This window comes from Rosa rugosa, chromosome 1, assembly GCF_958449725.1.
Source record: "Rosa rugosa chromosome 1, drRosRugo1.1, whole genome shotgun sequence".
NCBI classification, from domain to species: Eukaryota; Viridiplantae; Streptophyta; class Magnoliopsida; order Rosales; family Rosaceae; genus Rosa; species Rosa rugosa.
This window is the reverse complement of record NC_084820.1, coordinates 3,602,240-3,623,960: the sequence shown is the minus strand read 5'-3', so window position 1 is coordinate 3,623,960 and position 21,721 is coordinate 3,602,240. Positions and strand designations below refer to the sequence as shown.

At 37.9% G+C, this 21,721-nt stretch overlaps 2 protein-coding genes and 1 pseudogene across 2 annotated transcripts; all 3 read left to right on the top strand.

Annotated features, from left to right (window-relative positions):
* The first annotated feature begins 3,728 nt into the window (after positions 1 to 3,728).
* Positions 3,729 to 7,736, top strand: LOC133711032 (palmitoyl-acyl carrier protein thioesterase, chloroplastic). The gene is made up of 7 exons (XM_062137197.1): positions 3,729 to 3,971; positions 4,923 to 5,457; positions 5,618 to 5,751; positions 6,332 to 6,445; positions 6,613 to 6,784; positions 6,866 to 6,934; positions 7,016 to 7,736. Exons 2-7 carry the CDS (start codon positions 4,957 to 4,959, stop codon positions 7,283 to 7,285), a joined length of 1,260 nt encoding a protein of 419 aa, XP_061993181.1. The 5' UTR covers positions 3,729 to 3,971; positions 4,923 to 4,956; the 3' UTR covers positions 7,286 to 7,736.
* A 3,108-nt stretch (positions 7,737 to 10,844) lies between these two features.
* Positions 10,845 to 11,867, top strand: LOC133727840 (auxin-responsive protein IAA17-like; annotated as a pseudogene).
* Positions 11,868 to 17,932: 6,065 nt separating this feature from the next.
* Positions 17,933 to 19,624, top strand: LOC133726986 (auxin-responsive protein IAA1-like). Its single transcript, XM_062154616.1, has 5 exons — positions 17,933 to 18,045; positions 18,147 to 18,546; positions 18,654 to 18,862; positions 18,959 to 19,103; positions 19,196 to 19,624. Exons 2-5 carry the CDS (start codon positions 18,269 to 18,271, stop codon positions 19,260 to 19,262), a joined length of 699 nt encoding a protein of 232 aa, XP_062010600.1. The 5' UTR covers positions 17,933 to 18,045; positions 18,147 to 18,268; the 3' UTR covers positions 19,263 to 19,624.
* The last annotated feature ends 2,097 nt before the right edge of the window (positions 19,625 to 21,721 follow it).

Here is a 21,721-nt window from a genome sequence, read left to right as displayed (position 1 = left end):
GTGACGGAAATTGGTCATAGGTACGATATTGATACGAAAAAATGAGTCTAGGTATCACATTGATAACTTTGTAAGTTCAGGTATCATTTTGAAAGTCCCCTAAGTGTCCAGACACCGTTGGTGAATTTTTTCCTTTTCTTAATTAATGACTAAGTTGGACAGAAATTAAAACCAGATAGTGGGTATGACAGGCTAGAACGGGAAGATATGAGGAAATTTTTGGTTTTATTTATATGAGAGTGCGGCTATTACCACCCTACTAACTATTTTGTATTCAAAATAATTTTTCCACATAAATGAGATAGGGTGCAACTTTAGCCAGCCCCTGGCCTTTAATTTTGTGCCTAAGTGTTGTTCTACAAACCTTGTGTGTTTGATTAGGTTTTAGTTAATTTTCAAAAATCTATAGTCATTAACCCATTATGACTTAACGACTCCAACTTTACAAGAACCCTAAATTACACTATACCCTATATTATTGTACAATAATATTAACATAAGAGCTATTTTTGAATATATATCTTCATGATTTGATCATCGAACGGTCCAACCCGACACCACACAAGTACCCTAATAATTCAAGAATTTATTTTCTTATTACTAAACTCATTCAATCACGAGAATGAAAAGATCGTACAATATACTCGATCAACTCATCAAAAACTTCATTAGTCGAGTATTTGTGTAATAAATCACATATTAATCATCGTCTTTAAACATTTAATCTTATTAGACTTCATCACACTTCACATACATCGTATCGAAAATACATTACATTCGCTAATTTTCTTAATCGGTCTGGAATTATTATAGTAATTAGTACTAATGATTTGGCAACCCCACCTTATCCAATCTCACATGGCTCTTTGGATGGACACTATTTCAATCACTCTCCTTGTAACGCTAATGAAAACCATATATTAAAAATAATTTCATACAAACACCAACATTATTATGTTAACCCCATTCCTCAATCATTCTAATTTTGGGTCAATATCAAATAAAATACCAAAAAAATATAATTAGTTTGGAAAAAAGTATAAATATTTAATTGTTATATTTCCAGGTTGTATCCCTCCTAAATTTTGATGGTTGCCTCGTTGTGGAGAAAGTGAACGTTTCGGGGACCCACACATTTAAAGGGCCTGGTTATTACTTATTAGTTAACGGCTATTCAAACAATAGTTCCCGTGCTACCCTTCCGCGCACTCGAAATAACGAGTTTGCCACTCTTGCTGCTTAGCTAGCTTCATGTCGTTCATCCTCGTCAAAGAAACGTCCCGGATATGGATTTCGCTAGCGAAGCTTCACAAGGAAACGTAACAATGCTGGACATAAAGAAATTTGAAACTATTAGTTTGCCTACTCATTTTCTTTCTTGGTTTCCTAATTAATTAGCTACATGAATATACCAACAATAGAAGTACGTTCACAACACGTATCTTAATTAGTTACTTGTCTAACTAGTTCTATGTTAAGAATTACCTCGTTATCATAATCACACAAGTCTTTAGTTTCGTGGGTCTTTTTCATGAGTTGAACATCTTTTTTTTTTTTTGAATAAAGAGTTGAACATCTTATATGTAGGTTGAGTGGTGTAAATGAACGGATATATTGGTATTCGAAGCGAGGCTAGTTATTATGAAAAAATTCATAATTGGAACAAAAACATCAATGAACATGATAATAAAATTTATATTTGAAAACATGGATGGTTAATGTTAAAACTTAAAAAACCTTTCAAATTATAAATAGACATTTTCCCTTATATATTTAGGACACAATACAAACTAATTTCAATGAAGGCACTCATAAATTGTTAAATCTAATTATACCTGATTGTATATATTTAAGTTTAATTAAAAGCGAGCTATCATTATCAATCATAAATTGAATGTGTGCATAATTAGGAATGCAGCTGAAATTGACTTGTGAAGACTATAAACAAGAAGATGCTCGATCCATGGAAGCACTAAGCCAACAAAGAATTTGTTTTTGGCTAAGCTAAGCCAACAAAGATTGAAGAGTCAAAATTGAAGAGCCAAAACCAGGTTCATACTGCGCTCGTCAAAGCAGATCTTTCCTCGTCACCGAACAACAACAAAAAATTAACAACCTCAAAGTACCGATTAGAGTCATCTAAATGTGTTTATAAATCAAAAGGTTTCGTGGATATTGTGATGACATATAATAAGAGTTGGGTGAGGGGATGGCAGATTGGAGAATTGAATGGTCTTTTCAAAGACCAAATTAGTTTTAATTATTTGATGGCTATCGAAAAGAACAGATCAAAAGTGCAAAACCCCATTATTATTATAGGAATTATCGTGTTCATATGCATGAGTGTGTGGAAGCTTTTTTGAGCTGGTAATTCAAATACGAAGTGCAGATATGGTTGAGCTACTTTCCCCATCATTTCTGGAGATCAATTTCAAATTCAAATACTTTGCCACCCATCGAGATAATACGTAGGTCAACCATTTGTTGTGTTTGAAACAATTCTATGCGTATTTTTTGGTATTTTTTTAGGGTTCTTATGGGATGGTTACAATTTTCTTGTTAACTTTTGCAAGCTACAAGATTGAGAGGGACAACAAGTTTACTTTGTGTTTTGTTTTTAACAATAGAAAAGGACATGACGACTTGTATATATATGGGATGACTAAATATAATTTTATAAAAATTTAAGCAGCGATGTCTTGTCGCGTTGCATATAAGACAATCTAACCAAATTACAATCGTTTACTTGCGAGGCTTAAGACAATCTAACCAAATTACAATACGCGATGTATGGACTGCATGTGGGTAGAGATCAACACACATACAATACCCATATGATGAAGTACCAAAATCATTTTCAAAATTCATGTATTTGAGAGCAATATAATATAATACTAAATTGAAGCAGTTTAACCAACTATATCGAATCACATTGTAGTAGTTTTTATATTTCTTTTTAGGGTTCTTATGGGATGCTTACAATTTTCTTGTTAACTTTTGCAAGCTACAAGATTGATGGGGACAACAAGTTTACTTTGTGTTTTGTTTTTAACAATAGAAAAGGACATGACGACATGTAGAGTTCTAGTCATGTATATACATGGGATGGCTAAATATAATTTTATAAAAATTTAAGCAGCGATGTCTTATCTTGTCACTTATAAGACAATCGAACCAAATCACAATCGTTTACTTGCGAGACTTATTTTTTCTAGGAATATGGACAATACCCTACTCAACGACCGATATGTTGGCATATGACCAGTTACTATATCACCACATGAGTAAGACTAGACTAATAATAAAAAAATGTAGGAAAAAAAAGAAGATAAAATTAAAATCGACTATGATACGAACATATTAAGTGAAAAGCAAACTCTCTTGTAAACCATTAGTTATTACTAATTCTAATATATAAAAAAACATTTGCAACTTGCTTTGTTGTTACATGAAAACTCCAAACTATAATAAATGATGTATAAGATTAATATTTGTATAAAAAAAAAAAAAACAGTTTCTGAACAAAAGTATTATTTTCTTTGTTTAGAAACTTTTAGAGTTAAAACGTCGGTCCCTCAACAACAATAGTTGGCAAATTAATGAAGTGAAAATAGAGAAAGGAGGAGGGGCAGAAGCGTAAATACGCGGCTTTGGAAGTTGAACATGAGGCGGGATTGAGGAGGCCAGGTGGATAGTATATATTAAGTCGCTGGACGCCAATTCCCCACCACCCACAATACCGCTGGCCCTAAATCAGTAAATCCCCTTCTTCTTCTTCTTCTTCTTCTTCCTCTCTCTCAAAAAATTTTGGTTCCTTTTCAAAAAAAAAAAAAAAAAGCTCAAAGTTAAACTTTGATCGCGAACCCTAGAAACTACCAGAAGCAGAGGCAGAAGCACCGGTTTGCCGATCCGGAATGACGCAATAGCCCCTTCCACAACTCTCGTATCCGTTGGAGCTTTTGTTAAAACAGGTAAGCGCCGACGACGACGTACGCGTTTTTTTCAATCTTTCATGTCCTGATCTGAGCCGGTGTGTGGTTTTTGTTGAGAAAGTGTGAGGTATATTGAATGAAATGAGAGAATGCGTTGCTCCGGTGTTTCTCGGCTTTGAAAAAACCGGAGATCTGTTTATGATTTTTTTTTTTTTTTTTTTTTTAAATTTCAAAAATTTGAATTTGAATTTACTGTGATTTGCTTCTGCATTCTCTAGTCAATTAGACGCAGCGAAAAGCTGTGGTGTTTGTAACATTTGAGGATTTTTGGTTTCGTGGAAATGAAATTTGTGTGATTTCTTCTCGTTTGGTATGTGTGTGAGAGCTTAGCTCAGATCTGCTTTGATTTTCGGGCCTTTTGATAGAGAGAGTAATGATGGTGTGACTATTTTACAGGCAATTAAATTTTGTTCGCTTTAGCCATTATTTTTTTCTCCGATGATTTTGGGCTTCGCAGCTACTTTACTTTTTTGGGGTTCGTTTTGGGTAGTAAACAATGATTGAAGCTGGAATTTATGTGCCGAAAGTTTCAGACTATTTTGTTCTTTTACATGCGATTGTTGGAGAAATTCTATTGAATGTTGAATATATAGGTGTAATATTTTTGGAGTTTCTGTATGGGCTGTACTCTCCTGACAAGTTTCTTCCCAAACAAACAAAAAATATGTGCTCTACTGCAGAACAAAATATTCTTTGGTCTTTTCAATGGCTTTCGAAATAGAATACCGTATGGTTGCCTGTGTAAATTTGTAAGGTGGAAGATATTGTCAGTTTTTTGTTGGATTATGTTGAGGGTGGTTTTGCTGTAAATTGTTAGACAACTTAGACTTGCTTGTTGGTGATTTGGTTGGCGTTTTCTGCAGGTTTAATTAACTTTGCATCCTCTACTTTTGAAACTATACTGACCAGCTGGGATTTTTTCTTTTACAGTGTTCTGATTCGTGACTCTGATTAAATTGTCATCATGGTCGCCACTGCTGCTACTTCATCGTTCTTTCCGGTTCCTTCTCCCGACTCTGGTGCTAAGAATTCCAAGCTTGGAAATGGGAATGCCAAGTTAGGACTCAAATCAAAATCTGCCGCGGCTGGTTTGCAGGTAAAGGCCAATGCTCAAGCACCTCCAAAAATAAATGGCACTAGCGTTGGTTTGGCCACTGTCGAAAGTGGAAAGAATGGGGATGACATGCACGGACTTGCTCAGTCCCCTCCTGCACGGACTTTCATTAACCAATTACCTGATTGGAGTATGCTTCTTGCTGCTATAACCACAATCTTCTTGGCAGCAGAAAAGCAATGGATGATGCTTGATTGGAAACCCAAGCGGCCTGATATGCTAATTGACCCTTTTGGTTTGGGAAGAATTGTTCAGGATGGTCTTGTATTCCGCCAGAACTTCTCCATTAGATCGTATGAAATAGGTGCTGATCGAACGGCTTCAATAGAGACGTTAATGAATCATTTACAGGTACTTGAAACATTCAATTTCTTTTCAACAGTATTTGAAGATGTATTTGTTTGATAAAGTTGTAGTCAGAACGTGCTCTTCAGTTTTCATGTTATTGAACTTGAATGCGTCCTCTTCCTTTACAAGCTTTATCATTCATTACTTTCTCTTCTGCCTGCAGGAAACAGCGCTTAATCATGTTAAGACTGCTGGCCTCTTAGGGGACGGCTTTGGTTCAACTCCAGAGATGTCCATAAGGAACCTTATATGGGTGGTAACCAAAATGCAGGTTAAGGTAGACCGCTATCCTACTTGGTAAGTAAAAATTGCATGCATGTATCTTGCACTTCTACCAGTAAAGTTACAGTTTATATTTTGTATGGTCACTATTTATTTTTGGCCTGGCTTTGGAAATTATGCAATGTTTTGGAATAAATGGTGTTTTTAGTGTCTTTTGGTCATGCTGTGGATATTTGTTATCCGAGTTTATATATAAAGTTTGGGGAATTGGAAACACGTCTGAGGCATCATTGGAAATCTGAGCTAATTCTTTGAGGAGCTGGGGGACACTTTAAAATGTAATATTTGAAATTGGTACTAACAACAAAGACGAGCACAGAGCTTTATGTCTCATGAGCTTTATTGGTTGCTTGCTCCATGATTTATACGCATTTGCATTCTGGCTCTATTGAGTTGAAGAATAACTGTTCAGGTTTAAACTACTTTTGGACCATAACTAACTTACAATTTCTGCAGCCAACTAGATTAACCACTGTAGACAAATTGTGTAGCATCTATTCTAGTCGATGACCTTTGTATAAACAATAAGAGATTGTTACTTATTAGTTTCATCAGACACTTACCCTGATGGACTTTAGTAAAATCTATGTTACAGGGGTGATGTTGTTCAAGTTGACACTTGGGTTAGTGCCTCCGGGAAGAATGGTATGCGGCGTGATTGGATCATCCATGATTGCAAAACAGGACAAATTTTAACAAGAGCCTCCAGGTACTTATTTGCTCCTCTTTTCTTTGCCAAAATAAATTTAAGAAATGTTTTTCTATGGCACATGTTGCAGATGCAACAGAGTTTTTGACGATTCAGTTAGCTAGTATGGTTGCAAAGTTAAATGGTATTTTAAATGTTTATTGATTAGGGTTCTGATGTTTTTGCAGTGTGTGGGTGATGATGAATAAACTGACTAGGAGGTTATCCAAAATACCCGATGAGGTTCGGAGTGAAATAGAGCCTTACTTTATGAATTCTGCTCCTGTTGTGGAGGAGGATGGCAGGAAACTGCAGAAACTTGACGACAATACTGCGGACTTTGTCCGTACTGGTTTAACTGTAAGTTGATCATCTTTGCTCAGAATTCTTGGTCTATCCCTTTTGCCGCTTTCTCATCACGAACGATATTCTTATTTGCAGCCTAGGTGGAGTGATCTGGATATCAACCAGCATGTTAACAATGTGAAGTACATTGGCTGGATCCTTGAGGTAGGTTGCTGATTCTGAAAACCATCTATTTTGTGCCCCAAATTTTAAACGCTCTAATTGAAAGACTTGTTGTTGCTGCAGAGTGCTCCCTTGCCAATCTTGGAGAGCCATGAGCTTTCTTCTTTGACTCTGGAGTATAGGAGGGAGTGTGGAAGGGACAGTGTGCTTCAGTCCCTGACTGCAGTGTCTGGTGCTGAGATTGGGCATTTGGCAAGTACTGGCAAAGTTGAGTGCCAGCACTTGCTTCGACTCGAGGGCGGGTCTGAGATTGTGAGGGGAAGGACTGGTTGGAGGCCCAAAAAACCCAACAATATCGGGATTATGGGTGGGCTTCCAGCAGTAAACGCATAGTCCTGAAAGTAAAGCTGGAATGAATGAATGACGCAGTAGTCTCCTCTTCTAGCTCGCCATTTGCCTTGCCGATTGCTTGTGTAGAGTTCTGCTCATGTTTCTTGGATTCATATATGTTTTTTCTTTTTCTATATATATATTCATCCCATCTGTCATCTATACATGCAGAAAAAGGATAAAATGTAGCCCATTGTAATTAGCCCTTGTGCACTCTTCTCTCCTTATCTCCCTCCCTGTTCGAAATAGTCTCGTTTATGCTTTGCAGCTTGGCCTAGTTGAGTAGTTGGTTTGCGCCTCCTTAAAATCCAAATGTATTGAATTTGTGCCACTTGGAACCCTAGCTGTATGGGGAGACAACTCCAGGTTAATTGCCTTGGTTAACTGGGCAAGACATGTATATCTTTGGAATTTTTTCTAGTTAGATATGGAAAAATTAATTCATTGGTTCACAGTTGGATGACTTGGTTCTTGTATATTGGAAGTTAGCTTTACCTACGCGCTGCCACCAAGAAATCATTTTCACAGCTTTGCACATGAATAATTAGAAATTAGTTGCAACCCCCAGCAGGAGACCTCACTTGATTAAAGCAGCAATCCCAGTGCAAGCCACTTTTTATTCCACATAATCAGTTTCAGAGTACGCCGTATTTTGAAATACTATAGAATTTTTGCGTATCAAGGGCACAAAATTTAATGCCTTTGGACTGTATGCTCGCTGCTCTGACACATCGAGGTCATTAACACGTCGAGGTCACAAGCTCCGGTGACAGAGCTCGGCGTAGTGACGCCTGCGATCTAGGGATATTAAGCGTACTAACTATGCAAACTTTCCTGTATGGTACAAGGAAAAGTAAGATGGCAAAGTATTTTAAGCAATTTTTTGAATAATGGTTAGGGGCCGTGATCACTTACTCAATTTCAACTTAAAAATTGTCCACTTGCTCTACTAAAAGTTTTTTTTACCCCATTTACTCAATCTAACATCTATTGATAATATTGCCCTCATTTTAATTAATGAATTACACTTATCTATCTCTCTCTCTCCCCCCCCCCAACCGATTCTCTCCTCCATCCCCCGAATCCGGCAACGCCGTCATTCCGCCATCCCCGTCGCGCCAAATAAAAGTGCCGCCACCTCCAAGCAAATTGATCCCCAGCTTGGATCTGTGAACCCAGTCCAGATCGGATCAGTCCGATCCGATGCGATCCAGGCCACCACAGATTCGACGTCGCCCGGCAAAACTCGAACCTGCACCTTCAAGCCATTCCGCCGATGAGTACAGCGAGGCATCTGTGAAACCCAGTCCAGATCGGATCAGTCCGATCCGATTAATCCAGGCCTACGACGTCGCTCGGCCACCCTCGATCCTGCACCTCCGATGCGCTTCGGCTCCGCCTCGTTCCAATCGTACTAGGTGAGCGGCAGTTCTTGTTGCGTTCAGGACCGACTTGAGCTCCACGGAGGAGGAGTTTTCAGTGACCCATTTGAGAAAAACGTTGTTTGGTAAATAACCAAATAGGGGTTTTGATTGTTTTCAACGAATTCAAAGGTTTTGAGGCTAACTGGGTACTGGGTAGAAGATGATGTGGATGGAATTGAACTGAAGTTGACCAAAGTAGAAGATGATGATGAACAATGGAGATGGTCAGTGGAGATGGTATCTGTAATGTATTCATTTTGGTTCACTTGAGGGCAATAATATGATTATTGGAAGGTAATAATATGATTATTGGAGCAATAATATGATTATTAGGATGCAATAATATGATTATTGGGAGTCAATAATATGATTATAAATTGATCAATTGTGCATGTAGTGTATTCATTTTGGTTTTGGGAGTTCATACAATTCACTGGACGGCAATAATATGATTTTTGGGAGGCAATAATATGATTATTGGGGGGCAATAATATGATTACTGGGGGGCAATAATATGGTTATTGGGTATTATTAGGGACCGATCGCAGGATTCCCATCACCGGTCGCCGAATTCCCGTCACCGGTCGCCGGATTCCGCGGCCAGCCACTAGTCACCGGAGTCCGGCAAGGTATCCAATGACTTCTCTCTCTAAGTGAGAAAGAAGGAGAGGGCAAAAAAGTCCCAAAAATAAATAAAAAGAATTAAAAAAAAAAAATTGGGTAATAGGGAAATAATCTCTTAGATTGTTTTGGATAAATGGGGTTAAAAAACTCTTAGTGGAGCAAGTGGGCAATTTTTAAGCTGAAATTAGGTAAATGATCATTTCCCCTAATGGTTATACAAGATCATGTAACCAGAAACTAAGGACTATTTCAATCGATTGCTTTAATTATGAGCTTTTCTTTGGGCTTTTGGCTAGTGCCTTCGGACTCGAGGCCCAAACAATTTGTGGTATGAAGACCCGCCGCACTAACAGGCCACAGAGCTCAGGACACAGAAACACTTTTATTGGCCCAAACACATTTGGGTCACAAGCTTCTGTGACAAAACTCGGTGTGCTAAACCCTAAGACTTGGTAATATCAAGTACGCTAATTTCGCATAAATTGACACTTTTATATTTATATGCATGACAATCCCACATCACATGCCAGCTAACTAATCTAAACTTACTCTAGATTAGAATTGAACTAGAAAGAGTTCCCGCCCGCTGTTGCGGGTCGATATAGTTGTAATAATGCATTTAGGAGTTGATTGTTTTATGAGGAACTCTTTATCGTGATCACAAGTTCACAACTATCTTCACTATTCACATTACTCACATAATGTTATCCGACATTGATTGTCACATGCTTGTCGCCCTACTTCTTCCTGGTTTAATTTGGAGCGTTGAGACGATTGAGTGGAACGTACATCCAAGTTAGATACTTGGCCACTTGAGTTTGTCTAAGTCCACACTTTAGGGATCCAAATTAACAAACATGTCAGTATACTACAATTGGCACTCATTATGAAGCTGTTACTAATTTGATATACATCGTACGTCCACTTGAAACCCTTCAATTTTCTTGACCTACCCCTAGCTTCTCTGCAAATTAAATTGCGGTAATTTGATTCCCTGCTCGAATCGAATGAATCTTCAGGATGCAATAGTTGTAATATACGATACAAATTAAAACATAGAATATCCTTGTCACCTATATTCATTCATATGTATAACTAGACAAAGAGAATTAATCCAGCCTTGCAATATAGTATACTATGATCGACTAGCCGAGAGTGACAGAAACTGATCGGATTGAATGTACCGACGGACGGCTCAAACTTCTGATCCGCTGCTGCCAAGAAGATTCAAAGCAACAGCAAGGAGTGGTATCCTGATCACCAGCCACACATTCCTCCCCAATTGGCTTCGTCACTTGATCGTGTTTGAATCTTCTACCAGCTAGCTACCTTAGCTCCTCTATTTATGTACGTAAAATGTTCATGCACGGCAGCAAAAGGAGCAAATTAACATACAACCACACGTTCCATGCATATAGATGAAAGCGTTGCGGGTTTGGATTTGGTAAAGTAGCAACAACAAACCCTAAGTAAGTTTCAATCAGACGGACTCGCCGGAAGTGGACGTGTGTAAGATGACGATGAATTATAAGGACACTGAGCTGACCTTGGGATTACCTGGTGGGAAAAGACGTGGTTATTCCACAGGTGTAGTAGTCTTCGGAGAGTTGATGAAGAGCTCGATGAAACGTCGGTTCATGGAGACCTTGACCTTGACCTGGAAAGCTCAACCTGCAGAGAGACTCATGGCCTAGATTAAAGTGGATGATGTGAAGTTGAAAGCAGCTAGATACTCCTCCTGCAGTATGCTATTACTGCCGTGAAATCCCCAACTGCAAAGTATGCATAATTATATTTGTTTTAATCTGTACGCGTACGTTATCATTAGTCCTTAACCATGGTGTTTGTGTACTATACGTGTATTTATATATCTACTGTGTGCATGTTTGGGGTATTGAAGGAGTCAAGTAGTTGGGTGGCCGCGGGTGAGATCGATGAGAAAGAAGACTTTAGAGTTGGAGAAGAGCAGCAGGAAATATGTAAAAGTTGGTGCTGATGGAGCTCGATCCTTACCTGAGGAAAGTAGACTTGGAGATGTATGGAAGTTATGAGGAGCTACTCAAAACCTTACAGAACATGTTCACTACCTTCACCGTAAGCTGTGAGCAGCACTGCCATATATACTTGCTATAGTTATGAATTGGTTAATTAAATTCATAAGTATATATAAATGTTTATGACGGTCTGTATGTGCATATATAGCACTTAGTTCAGGTGGGTATATGGAGGAACAGGTGCTTCTTATGAAACATGCAGTAGTGAATGGAACAGTGGAGGAGTATAAGCATTATGTAGTAGTGACATATGAAGATAAGGATGGCGACTGGATGTTAGTTGGAGAGGTTCCTTGGAAGTAAGCTATATATCTAGCTACTGCTACTTCATGTATTACAGTATTAGAGCATATAATTATGTTACTTGACTTATTAATTTTTCCGATTATAATTGAACTAATGCATGGGTGCAGAATGCTTAAGGAATCATGCAAGCGTATCAGGTTAATACAAAGTTCATGCATTACGTCCGATCATATCTAGGTATTACTAGCTAGCTAGCTACTTAATTCATTGCCTATTACAGTATATGCATGCTTAATTAGTATAAGTAATATGTACTATAAGACTGTCCGATGCTGATCGATGTCGATTATTGTTTGCACGGTTGCACCTGTTTTTTGCACGTCGACCTACTAAGCTCTCACTGTTGGATGAGAGAGAATTTTGGCTGAGATTAAGTAAGGGTCAAGAATGAAGTCACTTGCAATTTAATTGGCCATTCAACTTAGATGAGGAAATTAGTCAAATAAGCATGAGGTCGACCGAGAATATACGGCCGAAATGAAGGTGTTGACCGAAATCAGAGTTTCTCAGTCACTCGATTGAGATTATAGTTTTGAGTCATATGACTAGGCATTGTTCGGTCACTCGACCGAGATTAGAGTTTTGAGTCTGAGATAAAGAAATTGTTCAATCACTCAGCCGAGATTTGAGATTTTGGGTCGAACAACCCAAAAGATGATGAAGTGGATCACACGGTTACATGGTTGGAAAATCCAAGTTTAAATGAGTGACTACGCAGATGGGCCAAGAAGGAGCTTAGATATGCTCGGTCAAGCCCAACTGACAAACATCGGCCGAAGAGTCCGTTCAAGGAAGGAATCCTCACAAGGAAAGAGTTCAAATCAATTAAGAATTTCAATTGTGAAGATTCTAGATATCAGCCGAATCATAACATTTATGGATGAATCAACCCAAAAAAGGAATATGAATCCTACTTGAATTCCACGTCTTAGAGAGCAAGTTAGCCTAGGTTTCGATCTGTATATATAGGAGCTTTAAACTCATTGTAAAGGGTCTTGCACCACACAAACAAATCAATATACAACTTTTACTCACAGACTTTTCTCTCGCTATTTTATAGGTACTTTACATTCGATTCAACTTTCATAACTTGTTTCATTTCTAGTTTCTTATTTCAATTCAATACTTTACATTTAAGCACTTTACTTTCTTCTTCATTTATTTTAGGGCCAATTACATATAAGGCCATTTTTGAATGTTTTTTTTGCCATAGGGTCACCAACTATTTTTTCCCTCATAAGGCCACTAGATTAAAATTGGTGTTAAATTTTAGATATAAAAACTACCATATTTACGTAAATGCCACTAGAGTAAAAAGTCAATAATCATTCTCTCTCCCTTCTCCGGCGGGTCTCCGGCCGACCTTCAGAGAACTCCGGTGACTTTCGGCAAGGTTTCCGGCGACCACAAAAGCTACTGTCACTAGCAACAAAAGCTACTATGGTGAGATTTCCGGCGAGGTCACAAAAGCTACTGTCACCAGCAATAAAAGCTATTATCACCAACAAAAGCTACGGTCCCCACCACCAACAAAAGCTACCTCAAAACCAAAAGCTACTATTCCCACCAACAAAAGCTACTATCCCCACAACCAAAAGCTAATCTTACTAGCAATAAAAGCTACTCCAATGAGATTCCTGACGAGGTAAGAAAAATTACTATCACCAACAACAAAAACTACTCTCACCAGCAATAAAAGCTACTCCAGTGGGATTTCCGACGAGGTAAGAAAAATTACTGTAACCAACACTAAAAGCTACTGTCACCGACAACAAAAACTACTCTTACCACCAACAAAAACTACTACTAAGTAAAACAAAAGTTATTCCCTAAAGTCGAGACTAATAAAGCTACTCCCAACAACTATGAAAGCTATTACCAAGCAATACAAAAGGTACTCCAAAATATCAAAACAACTATAGATTGAAAATCTCAAATACTAGAATCAAATTACTCCGATTTCAACTTCAACCAAACAGAACTCAAGAACTTAATAAAGTAATCATCACATTCATCCATGTAAACCATAACAAAACTACGATCCTTCTTAACAATAACTTCAGCAATTCTCATTTTATAATGTTATCCAATTAGAAAACCACAATGGATCTACAACGATACATAGGCAACAAGCGATAATCATTTGATCGAATATAGATCAAACTGAAACAATTTCAATCAAATGAACTAATCTGATGATTTGTTAACACGAGCTCAAGGATAACAATGTGAGAATTCACCGAATCAAATTACAAGCAGAGTAAGAGAATGAAATAGATTGAGCTTCAGAAATGTTTGATTAGAAATTGAAAAGGTCAGAGACGAAACTTCTCGCAGAGACCGGAGGTTCCAGGATTCTGGCAGTCGAACATCATCATTCGGATCCACGACCTCAACTTGCTGAGGCTTCTCGACTGCGGCGGCGCTGCTCTTTGGACTCGCTGGCGTTCGATTGTGTTCGTCAAAAGTAGAACAGACCTCATTCCCGTCATCAGCAGAAGTCGAGATCCAAGATCGGAAGGTTAACCCGGTTGTGGAGAACCAAATGTTTCGGGTCAGGCTCAAAATTTGCTCGCCTTGGACGACGAAACCGTGGAGGGAGGGAGTCATCGAGGAGCCTGAGATGGAGATGTGGTCGGTGGAATTGAGAGGAAGAGGAGAGAGTCAGAGATCCAGTTCAAGTCGGCGTCGTGCGTCGGAGATCCAGTCCAGAAACGGCGTCATGCGTCGGCGATTCAATTCTAGTTCCGGTTGCCGTCGTGATGGTGGAGAGAGTGAGTACTTTGCCGGCGAGAGAGAGATGAAGTATTTCGTCGGCAAGAGAGAAAGGGAAGAGAGAGTTTCGTCGGGGGAAGAGAGTGGAGAGAGAATGATTAATATAATAGGAAGCAGTTAGTTTTCTTAGATAGAAGGGTAAAATCGTGAAGGACAAAGAAATTTGATAATGCAAGTGGCCTTTTGTGTATAAGAAAAATTAGATGGCCTTATGGCTAATTAAAGTTTCAAAATAACACTTGTGTGTAATTTTCTATTTATTTTATATGCACTTTACTTATCGCACTTAGGAGTAGTTCATAGCGTAGAATTCTCGTCCATTGATCTCTTTCGGCCGGTCCGGATTGGATCGATGCGATTCGCTATTCACACACACATCATCTCACGACGTTTTGACAACCGAATCCACTTCACCTTCGTCTTCACTATGATTTGCGAGTACATTCACCCGATAGATCTATCGCTTGTCACCCGAACCTTTGAGTTTACTCAGGAAGCGATCACATCCCGGTAGGGGTTGACGCCTAGCCGAAGTCCTTGCAATACAGGCATTAGAACCTAACGGCCGAGATGGTTCATTCCTCGGCCTACAATCTCTTGAAAACAGTCAGATACAAGTGCAAATTAGATCAGAACCTCGCTTGGCCATTCTGCCGCGAGTTGGCACGCCCACAAAAGAAGAATGACGATTCAACCACAAGTCCCTCGACCCTCATTTCGGCCGAGACGATTTTGAGACAAACAATTATTGCAGTTATGGGGACTGTCGATCCATTCCAGAATGCATGAACTAGCTAGAGGATGATTGATATGAACCAAGTACGTACTAAAGGATCCAGCTGATCATGAGGATCATATATCAGCGTGCTTGTATGGTGATGTATGTAAATTCGCTTGAAAATTAATATAAATTGAAAGAATTCTGCAGGAAAATGGGCCATTACCTGCCCAATTGAGAAACTTAAAAGCCTGCCTAACTGTTATACTGTTAAGGGTCTAAATCCAAATAGAACGATGCTTTCTTCATTTTGGGCTTCTGTTGCTTAGAATTACACTGAGCCGATGGATAAAACAAAAATAGTAATGGATTGAAGGCCCGCTGCTCTGATAAGCCGACGACCTCCAAGCAGGTCTTTTTTGGTTCGCGGATTTGAGAAGTTAGAAATGAAAGACTTTTTTTTTGTTTGAGGTTTCCAGGGGAAGAAAAAAAGGTGGGGGTAAAATAAATCCTCGGTGGCTCTTAGCGTCTGTCCCTAATAATTAGATTAGATCTGGATCACATGACATGACACACTAAAACCTAACTCGGTAATTTTAAATACGCTAATCTCGCAGAAATTGGCGATGTGGTATATAAAACGGTGAAATTTCAAATATTCTTGCATGACAATCCCAATTAGTGCTCGATCAATAGGAGCTAAACAGCGCATAATTAACCACTATCTTGGTTAGCATTCACATCAATCCAGTTAACTAATCTAAACTTACTCTAGATTAGAATTTTGGGATATGATTATTAATTGATAGACGTCTAATCCAATGAACCCAACCATTCTCTTACCCCGAGACCTAGTTAGGCCATGGTTTGTTTAACAGGAATACATATAATTAACATCCAACTAATCTAATAAAGTAGTTAAAACTGTTACATAAAATGCTAAAGCTGTGTGCCGCTTGCTGGTTTTACTAGTGATCGATCACAAGTATCTTCACTATTCACACTACTCCCATGAGAATGAAATAATGGAAAAGCAACGAATTGCCGACAATCCAACATTTGTCACATGCTTGTCGCCCTGCTACTTCTTCCTAATTTTGATTTGGAAACTTAGAATCACTTTTAGGCCTCGTTTGTTTCGCGGATTTGAGGACTTGGGAAATGAAAGTTATTCCTTTCATTTGTTTGGTAACTACAAAGTCCGGAATTGCTTTCCTGACATAGGGGAAAGTTGGGGGTAAACTCATTCCACTCAAACTTCATGGGATTGAGTTTCCCATCCCATTTCCCAGCATTAATTGCAATAATTTTGGACAAGAATACCCCAGCATTAATTGCTTGAGTACCCTTGGTAGTGTTGAAAATTCATTCTAGGTTGTTTTTATTTTAAAATAGAAGGGTATTATTGAAACATTGATATATTTTTACTTTCCTTTCCTGCACCAACCAAACATCGGAAGAGAAATCAAACGGTCTTTCCTGGATGCTTTCCCTGCATTACCAAACACAGGAAAGGAAATCTGACAGGAACTTTAGTTTCCTTTCCCAACGGGAAAGACAAGGGAATTGATTTCCCTTCCGTGAACCAAACGAGGTCTTAGGTTAGCTGCTTGGCAACTTCAGTTTCTGTACGTTGATATGGGGATCCAAGTTACTTAACATGTTTGTTACTAATTTGATATATATCGTCAATTTATCTTGGACATGTGATTATTAAGCATTAATAACATTTTTTTTTTAAATAGGGGCCCGTGCGGCTGTCCTCAAGTCTTCATTAATGAAACTGCAGAATACAATTTTTTTTTTGTGGTGGGAGGGGGGGTGACATGGTGCCTAAACCCCAAGTTACAATAAATATTAAGAGAACATCCCGAATAATAGTTCATAGGGGACAATTCTTAGAATCACCCATAGGGTGAACGAACATATTCACCCCCATTGTCGATTAACATAGTTTCACTTAATAAATTTATAATCCAACGGTCCATATCTTAAATTAGCCTTTAAAGATCATCTCTGTAAAAAATCAATCGAGTCCGAAATCGTTTAGTTATCTAATTGAATCAAACAAATGGATGGTTTTAACAAACACTTACTACTATTATGATGAACCGTCCATATATTTCATAGAAAAAAAAATAACTAAAAGGTCTTCAATTTGATTGATTTTTTATAGAACTAAATCTTTGTATTACGTTATACAACATGGATAGTTGGATTAGAAAATTACAAAGTTATTATGTGTTAATTGCAAGAGATGTGAATATGCTCATTCACCCAAGGAGTGAAACTAAGAATTGTTCAATAACAGGAGTCTCCACTAGACTTGTGTATTCTAATATGCACCAATTAGCGAATAGTGCATAAGCTACTCTATTGGAAAATCATTTTCTTTATATATATAAAAATTTGTTAGTCAGAGAAGGTTCAGTCTTAAAACAACCACTTACTACATGGAAAAATAACATCAAAGGCGAAAATTGAAACCTTTCTTGGCCTAGCCCTAGCTTTTCTGCAAAATTGCGTCAATTGCGTTTCTTGCTTGAATCGAATGAATCTTCACTACGCAATAGTTGTAATATATATGATATTAAAAGATAGAATATCCTTGAACATGCATTTGAATATCCTTGACACATGCATTTGATTCCAGTGCAATGCATATAGATGTATATGGGGGTACGGCTCATGTGAAAATTCCTTATATAACTAAACAAAGACAGTTCCGGCCTCTGTAAATATAGTAGCTAGTATGACTGTTTATATAAAACGGCCGAGAGTGACAGGAACGGATACCGATTGAATGTACCGACAGACGGCACAAACTTCTAATCTGCTGCTGCCAAAAAGATTCAAGCAACCGTAAGGATTGGTGCCTTACCGGCCACACGTGCCCTCCCTGCATTGGCTTTTCCTTACCCCCACCTCTAAGCTTATGCTCTATTTATGTCTAAAATGTGCAGGTAGCAGAGTTGCGCGCGGGTTTGGATCTGATACGTACGTACCAGTTAAGAACAAGGAACAAATCCTACGCCGTACTTACACGTACTGGGCTCGCCGGAAAGCTGACGTGAACTTGTGGAATATGACGATGAATTACAAGGACACTGAGCTGACCTTGGGATTACCTGGTGGTGGAAGCCGTGGTTGTTCAACAGGTGTAGTGGTCTTCGGAGAGTTGATGAAGAGCTCGATGAAACGTGGGTTCATGGATACCGATGATGATCTCAACAACCTTGACCTGGAAAGCTCTAATGGCGAGCCTCGTGGCCAAGCTAAATTGGATGATGGGCCGTCGATGGAAGCAGCTAAGTACTCTTCCAGTAGTACCAGTACTACTGCCGTGAAAGCCCCAACTGCAAAGTACGTATAAATTCTATGTGTTTTATTTTTTCTGTGTTATTATTAGTTCTTAACCATGGTGTTTGTGTAATGTGTATGTATATATGTGTGTGTTTGGGGGATTGAAGGGGTCAAGTAGTTGGGTGGCCGCCGGTGAGATCGACGAGAAATAAGGCCTTGGCCTCGAAGAACTTGAAGAACAACAGCAGCAGTAAATATGTGAAAGTGGGTGCTGATGGAGCTCCTTACCTGCGGAAAGTAGATTTAGAGATGTATAAAAGTTACGAGGAGCTATTAACAGCCTTGGAGAAAATTTTCACTTCCTTCACCATAAACGGTTAGCTAGCTAGCACATATAAACTGCTCATTGCATAAAGTACATATATGGATTAATCGTTAATACTTAATTAGTGGTACTTCATGCTTAATATAGGTAAGTACATGGAGGATGATAGGAAGCAACAGATGCTTTTTATGGAGCATGGAGTAGTGAATGGAACAGTGGAATATAATCAATATGTGCTGACATATGAAGATAAGGATAATGACTGGATGTTAGTTGGAGACGTTCCTTGGAAGTAAGCTATAGTGCATATATTTCTTGCATAACATGCATGTAAATTTAGTTGATGATTAAGATCCAAAAACTGAGTTATAGTATTGGCTGCAGAATGTTTAAAGATTCGTGCAAGCGTATCCGGTTGATGAAAAGTTCAGGAGCTGCGGTCAGAAATTGATATGATCGATCCAAGTACTAAAGATTCCAGTTGATCATCGATCACACGTACAGGATCCATCATATATGGTGATCGGTGATATATATGTAGATATATAAGAGACCAGAGACGTCCCTACTTTCAGTATTTTTTCTGTGCTAAGTCGAGAATATGATGATCATCATTGTACTTTTTTAATTATGTTTTTGCAGTAGTGCATCTATATTTTTGTAAATACACGACTGATTCAGTGATTGCTTAGGAGTATGATTTACTTAAAACACGCCCGAAGGTATGAATGATAGTGATTTTGTCTAAAAGTGAAATTGTAAAGGTGTGAACCTCATTTTACGAGTTTGTCAATATTGTTGTTATCGTTTTAATTATACTTCAAAGTTCGACTATTTGTGTCACAATGTCTTACTATAGTACTTGTTCTTCATGAAAGATTTACTTTCCTTAGTTTTACAAAATCCAATTTTCATATGCTCAATTAATTCTTAAAAAATGAGTCCACCAGCCCCATGGCCCAATTTTTGATTCATGAATGTAACAACTAAACTCGTATTAACATAGGTCCAAAAGATTGAAATATTTATTCAAAATTTCAAACTAAAAGTTTAATATATATTAAGGTAAAGACTACAACATTGAGAACTCACATATTCACATGATTTTACTCTGTTTCAGTGTTTTGGCCTTTATTTACTGTAACAAACATTTTTCTCATAAAAGCAGATACATTTGAATTCATATATGCAATTATTGCTGCGCCAAGTACTACGAATTGTTCCCTCTGTCAAAGATGTACCCTTTTTTTTTTTCAAAATAAAAATTACCTGGCCATTATATTAACCAAAGCTAGTTTTACTCAACAAAACAAAATTATTTATTTATTCATTTGATGAATATGCTGTATTCATGACTCAGAGCAATTCCTACATAAATTAATTAATACAAGAAGAATACTAGACGGGATGGCCAATGGGCAGTTACCGGCCCAATTGAAAAAACCAAACCCCTGCTACAGTGCTATCTGTTGTATTGTTAAAGACTTGAAGGCTCAAATCCAACTTTAGCTGCAAATTTTTCATAAGAATTCACAAGGAAATTTTGATCCTTCTCTTCTCTGCTTCTCTGAAGCCAATAATCTTGGTTCAACCCCTTTTTTCTGTATTTAATCAATTTGATCTTTGCTTTGTATATTCAATTGTGTTTTCCCCCTTTACCAACTTATGAAGGGACAACCCTGTGGGTCTAGGTACAACAAGCAGTAGGGGACTCACTGCAGTCTCTTTGTTTTTGTCATTTAGCTATCATGTTGATCCCATCATTGATTCATTGTTTTTCTGAACATGTTAATCAAAGACTAACACTTTACTTAAATTTTCTGAGCCTAAAGTCCCAGCACCATGGATTGCCCATAATGATGAAGCAAAGTATCATTATGGTTGTCTTTTTCTTTGTTTGGAATTGAAGACTAGAGTTTTGATCAAACAAAATATACCCCATTGGTTAAAGACGCAATAATTGAGTTGTTTATTTATATGTCGTTAGATTAATTCAATGTATGTAGCATGCTTAAATAGTCAATAATGTAATGGTTCAAATCTTTAGAGTTCCGTAAGTATACGACTTATGCTAAAGAATTTACTAAAGTAGAGTGAGGATTTTTTTAGACTGACTATTTTCTTTATTACAAAACGAGACACAAAAAGCGTATTAGACATTTAGAACTAAATAAATCAAAATTAAAACCTGACAGGGTCGTTAATAACAAACTCTACTGTCTTGCAATAAGTAACCGAAAAATGTTAGAGATCCCAAAAATTTATATCACAATAGGATCCCAAATGACATGGCACATGCCATATCATCACCCTATGATTTCCACATGGTATATGTTTTTTTGCAAAATTATATTTCTCTTAAGATAAAATAAAGAGTAATTATATATATACACATCCCTCTTTTCTTAATACACACCCCTTGACATTTTTTTGCCACCTTTTCTCTTATTTTTCCTCTTTTACCCTTTCTCTTCCTCTTTCTCTATACACAACTGCAATCCCTTTCTTAAATCGGGATACAATAGCTACTACAACAACCTACTGTCTTCCTGTTTTTTTGTTTTTGTTTTTCTAAATCTAATCCAGCGCTATTTTCTGTTTATATATATATATTATTATTATTATTTTTTGATTGGGGGAGGTTAGCGTTAGAAAGTTAGCAACACACACACACCCTTCGGGGGATATCCCAGCAGAGTCGGACTAATCCCTTCCAAACGCCACGGGGCAATAAACATTTATTAGCTGGCCACCAAGGCCTCATGGGGATTCGAAAGCCATACCTGGGGGTTCCAGACTGGTACCTTCTACCACCCCACTATCCCTAGTGGTTTATATATATATATATATATATGATTGATTACGAAATTTCTTATGATTCAATTTTTTTATTTTGGTCGTTTGATCTAA

Coding starts and splice junctions, on each gene's coding strand:
- LOC133711032 (XM_062137197.1), top strand. CDS start 4,957: ATGGTCGCCACTGCTGCTACTTCATCGTTCTTTCCGGTTCCTTCTCCC. Junction 5,458..5,617: donor CGTTAATGAATCATTTACAG/GTACTTGAAACA, acceptor TTCTGCCTGCAG/GAAACAGCGCTTAATCATGT. Junction 6,785..6,865: donor TTGTCCGTACTGGTTTAACT/GTAAGTTGATCA, acceptor TCTTATTTGCAG/CCTAGGTGGAGTGATCTGGA.
- LOC133726986 (XM_062154616.1), top strand. CDS start 18,269: ATGACGATGAATTACAAGGACACTGAGCTGACCTTGGGATTACCTGGT. Junction 18,547..18,653: donor GTGAAAGCCCCAACTGCAAA/GTACGTATAAAT, acceptor GGGGGATTGAAG/GGGTCAAGTAGTTGGGTGGC. Junction 19,104..19,195: donor GTTGGAGACGTTCCTTGGAA/GTAAGCTATAGT, acceptor TATTGGCTGCAG/AATGTTTAAAGATTCGTGCA.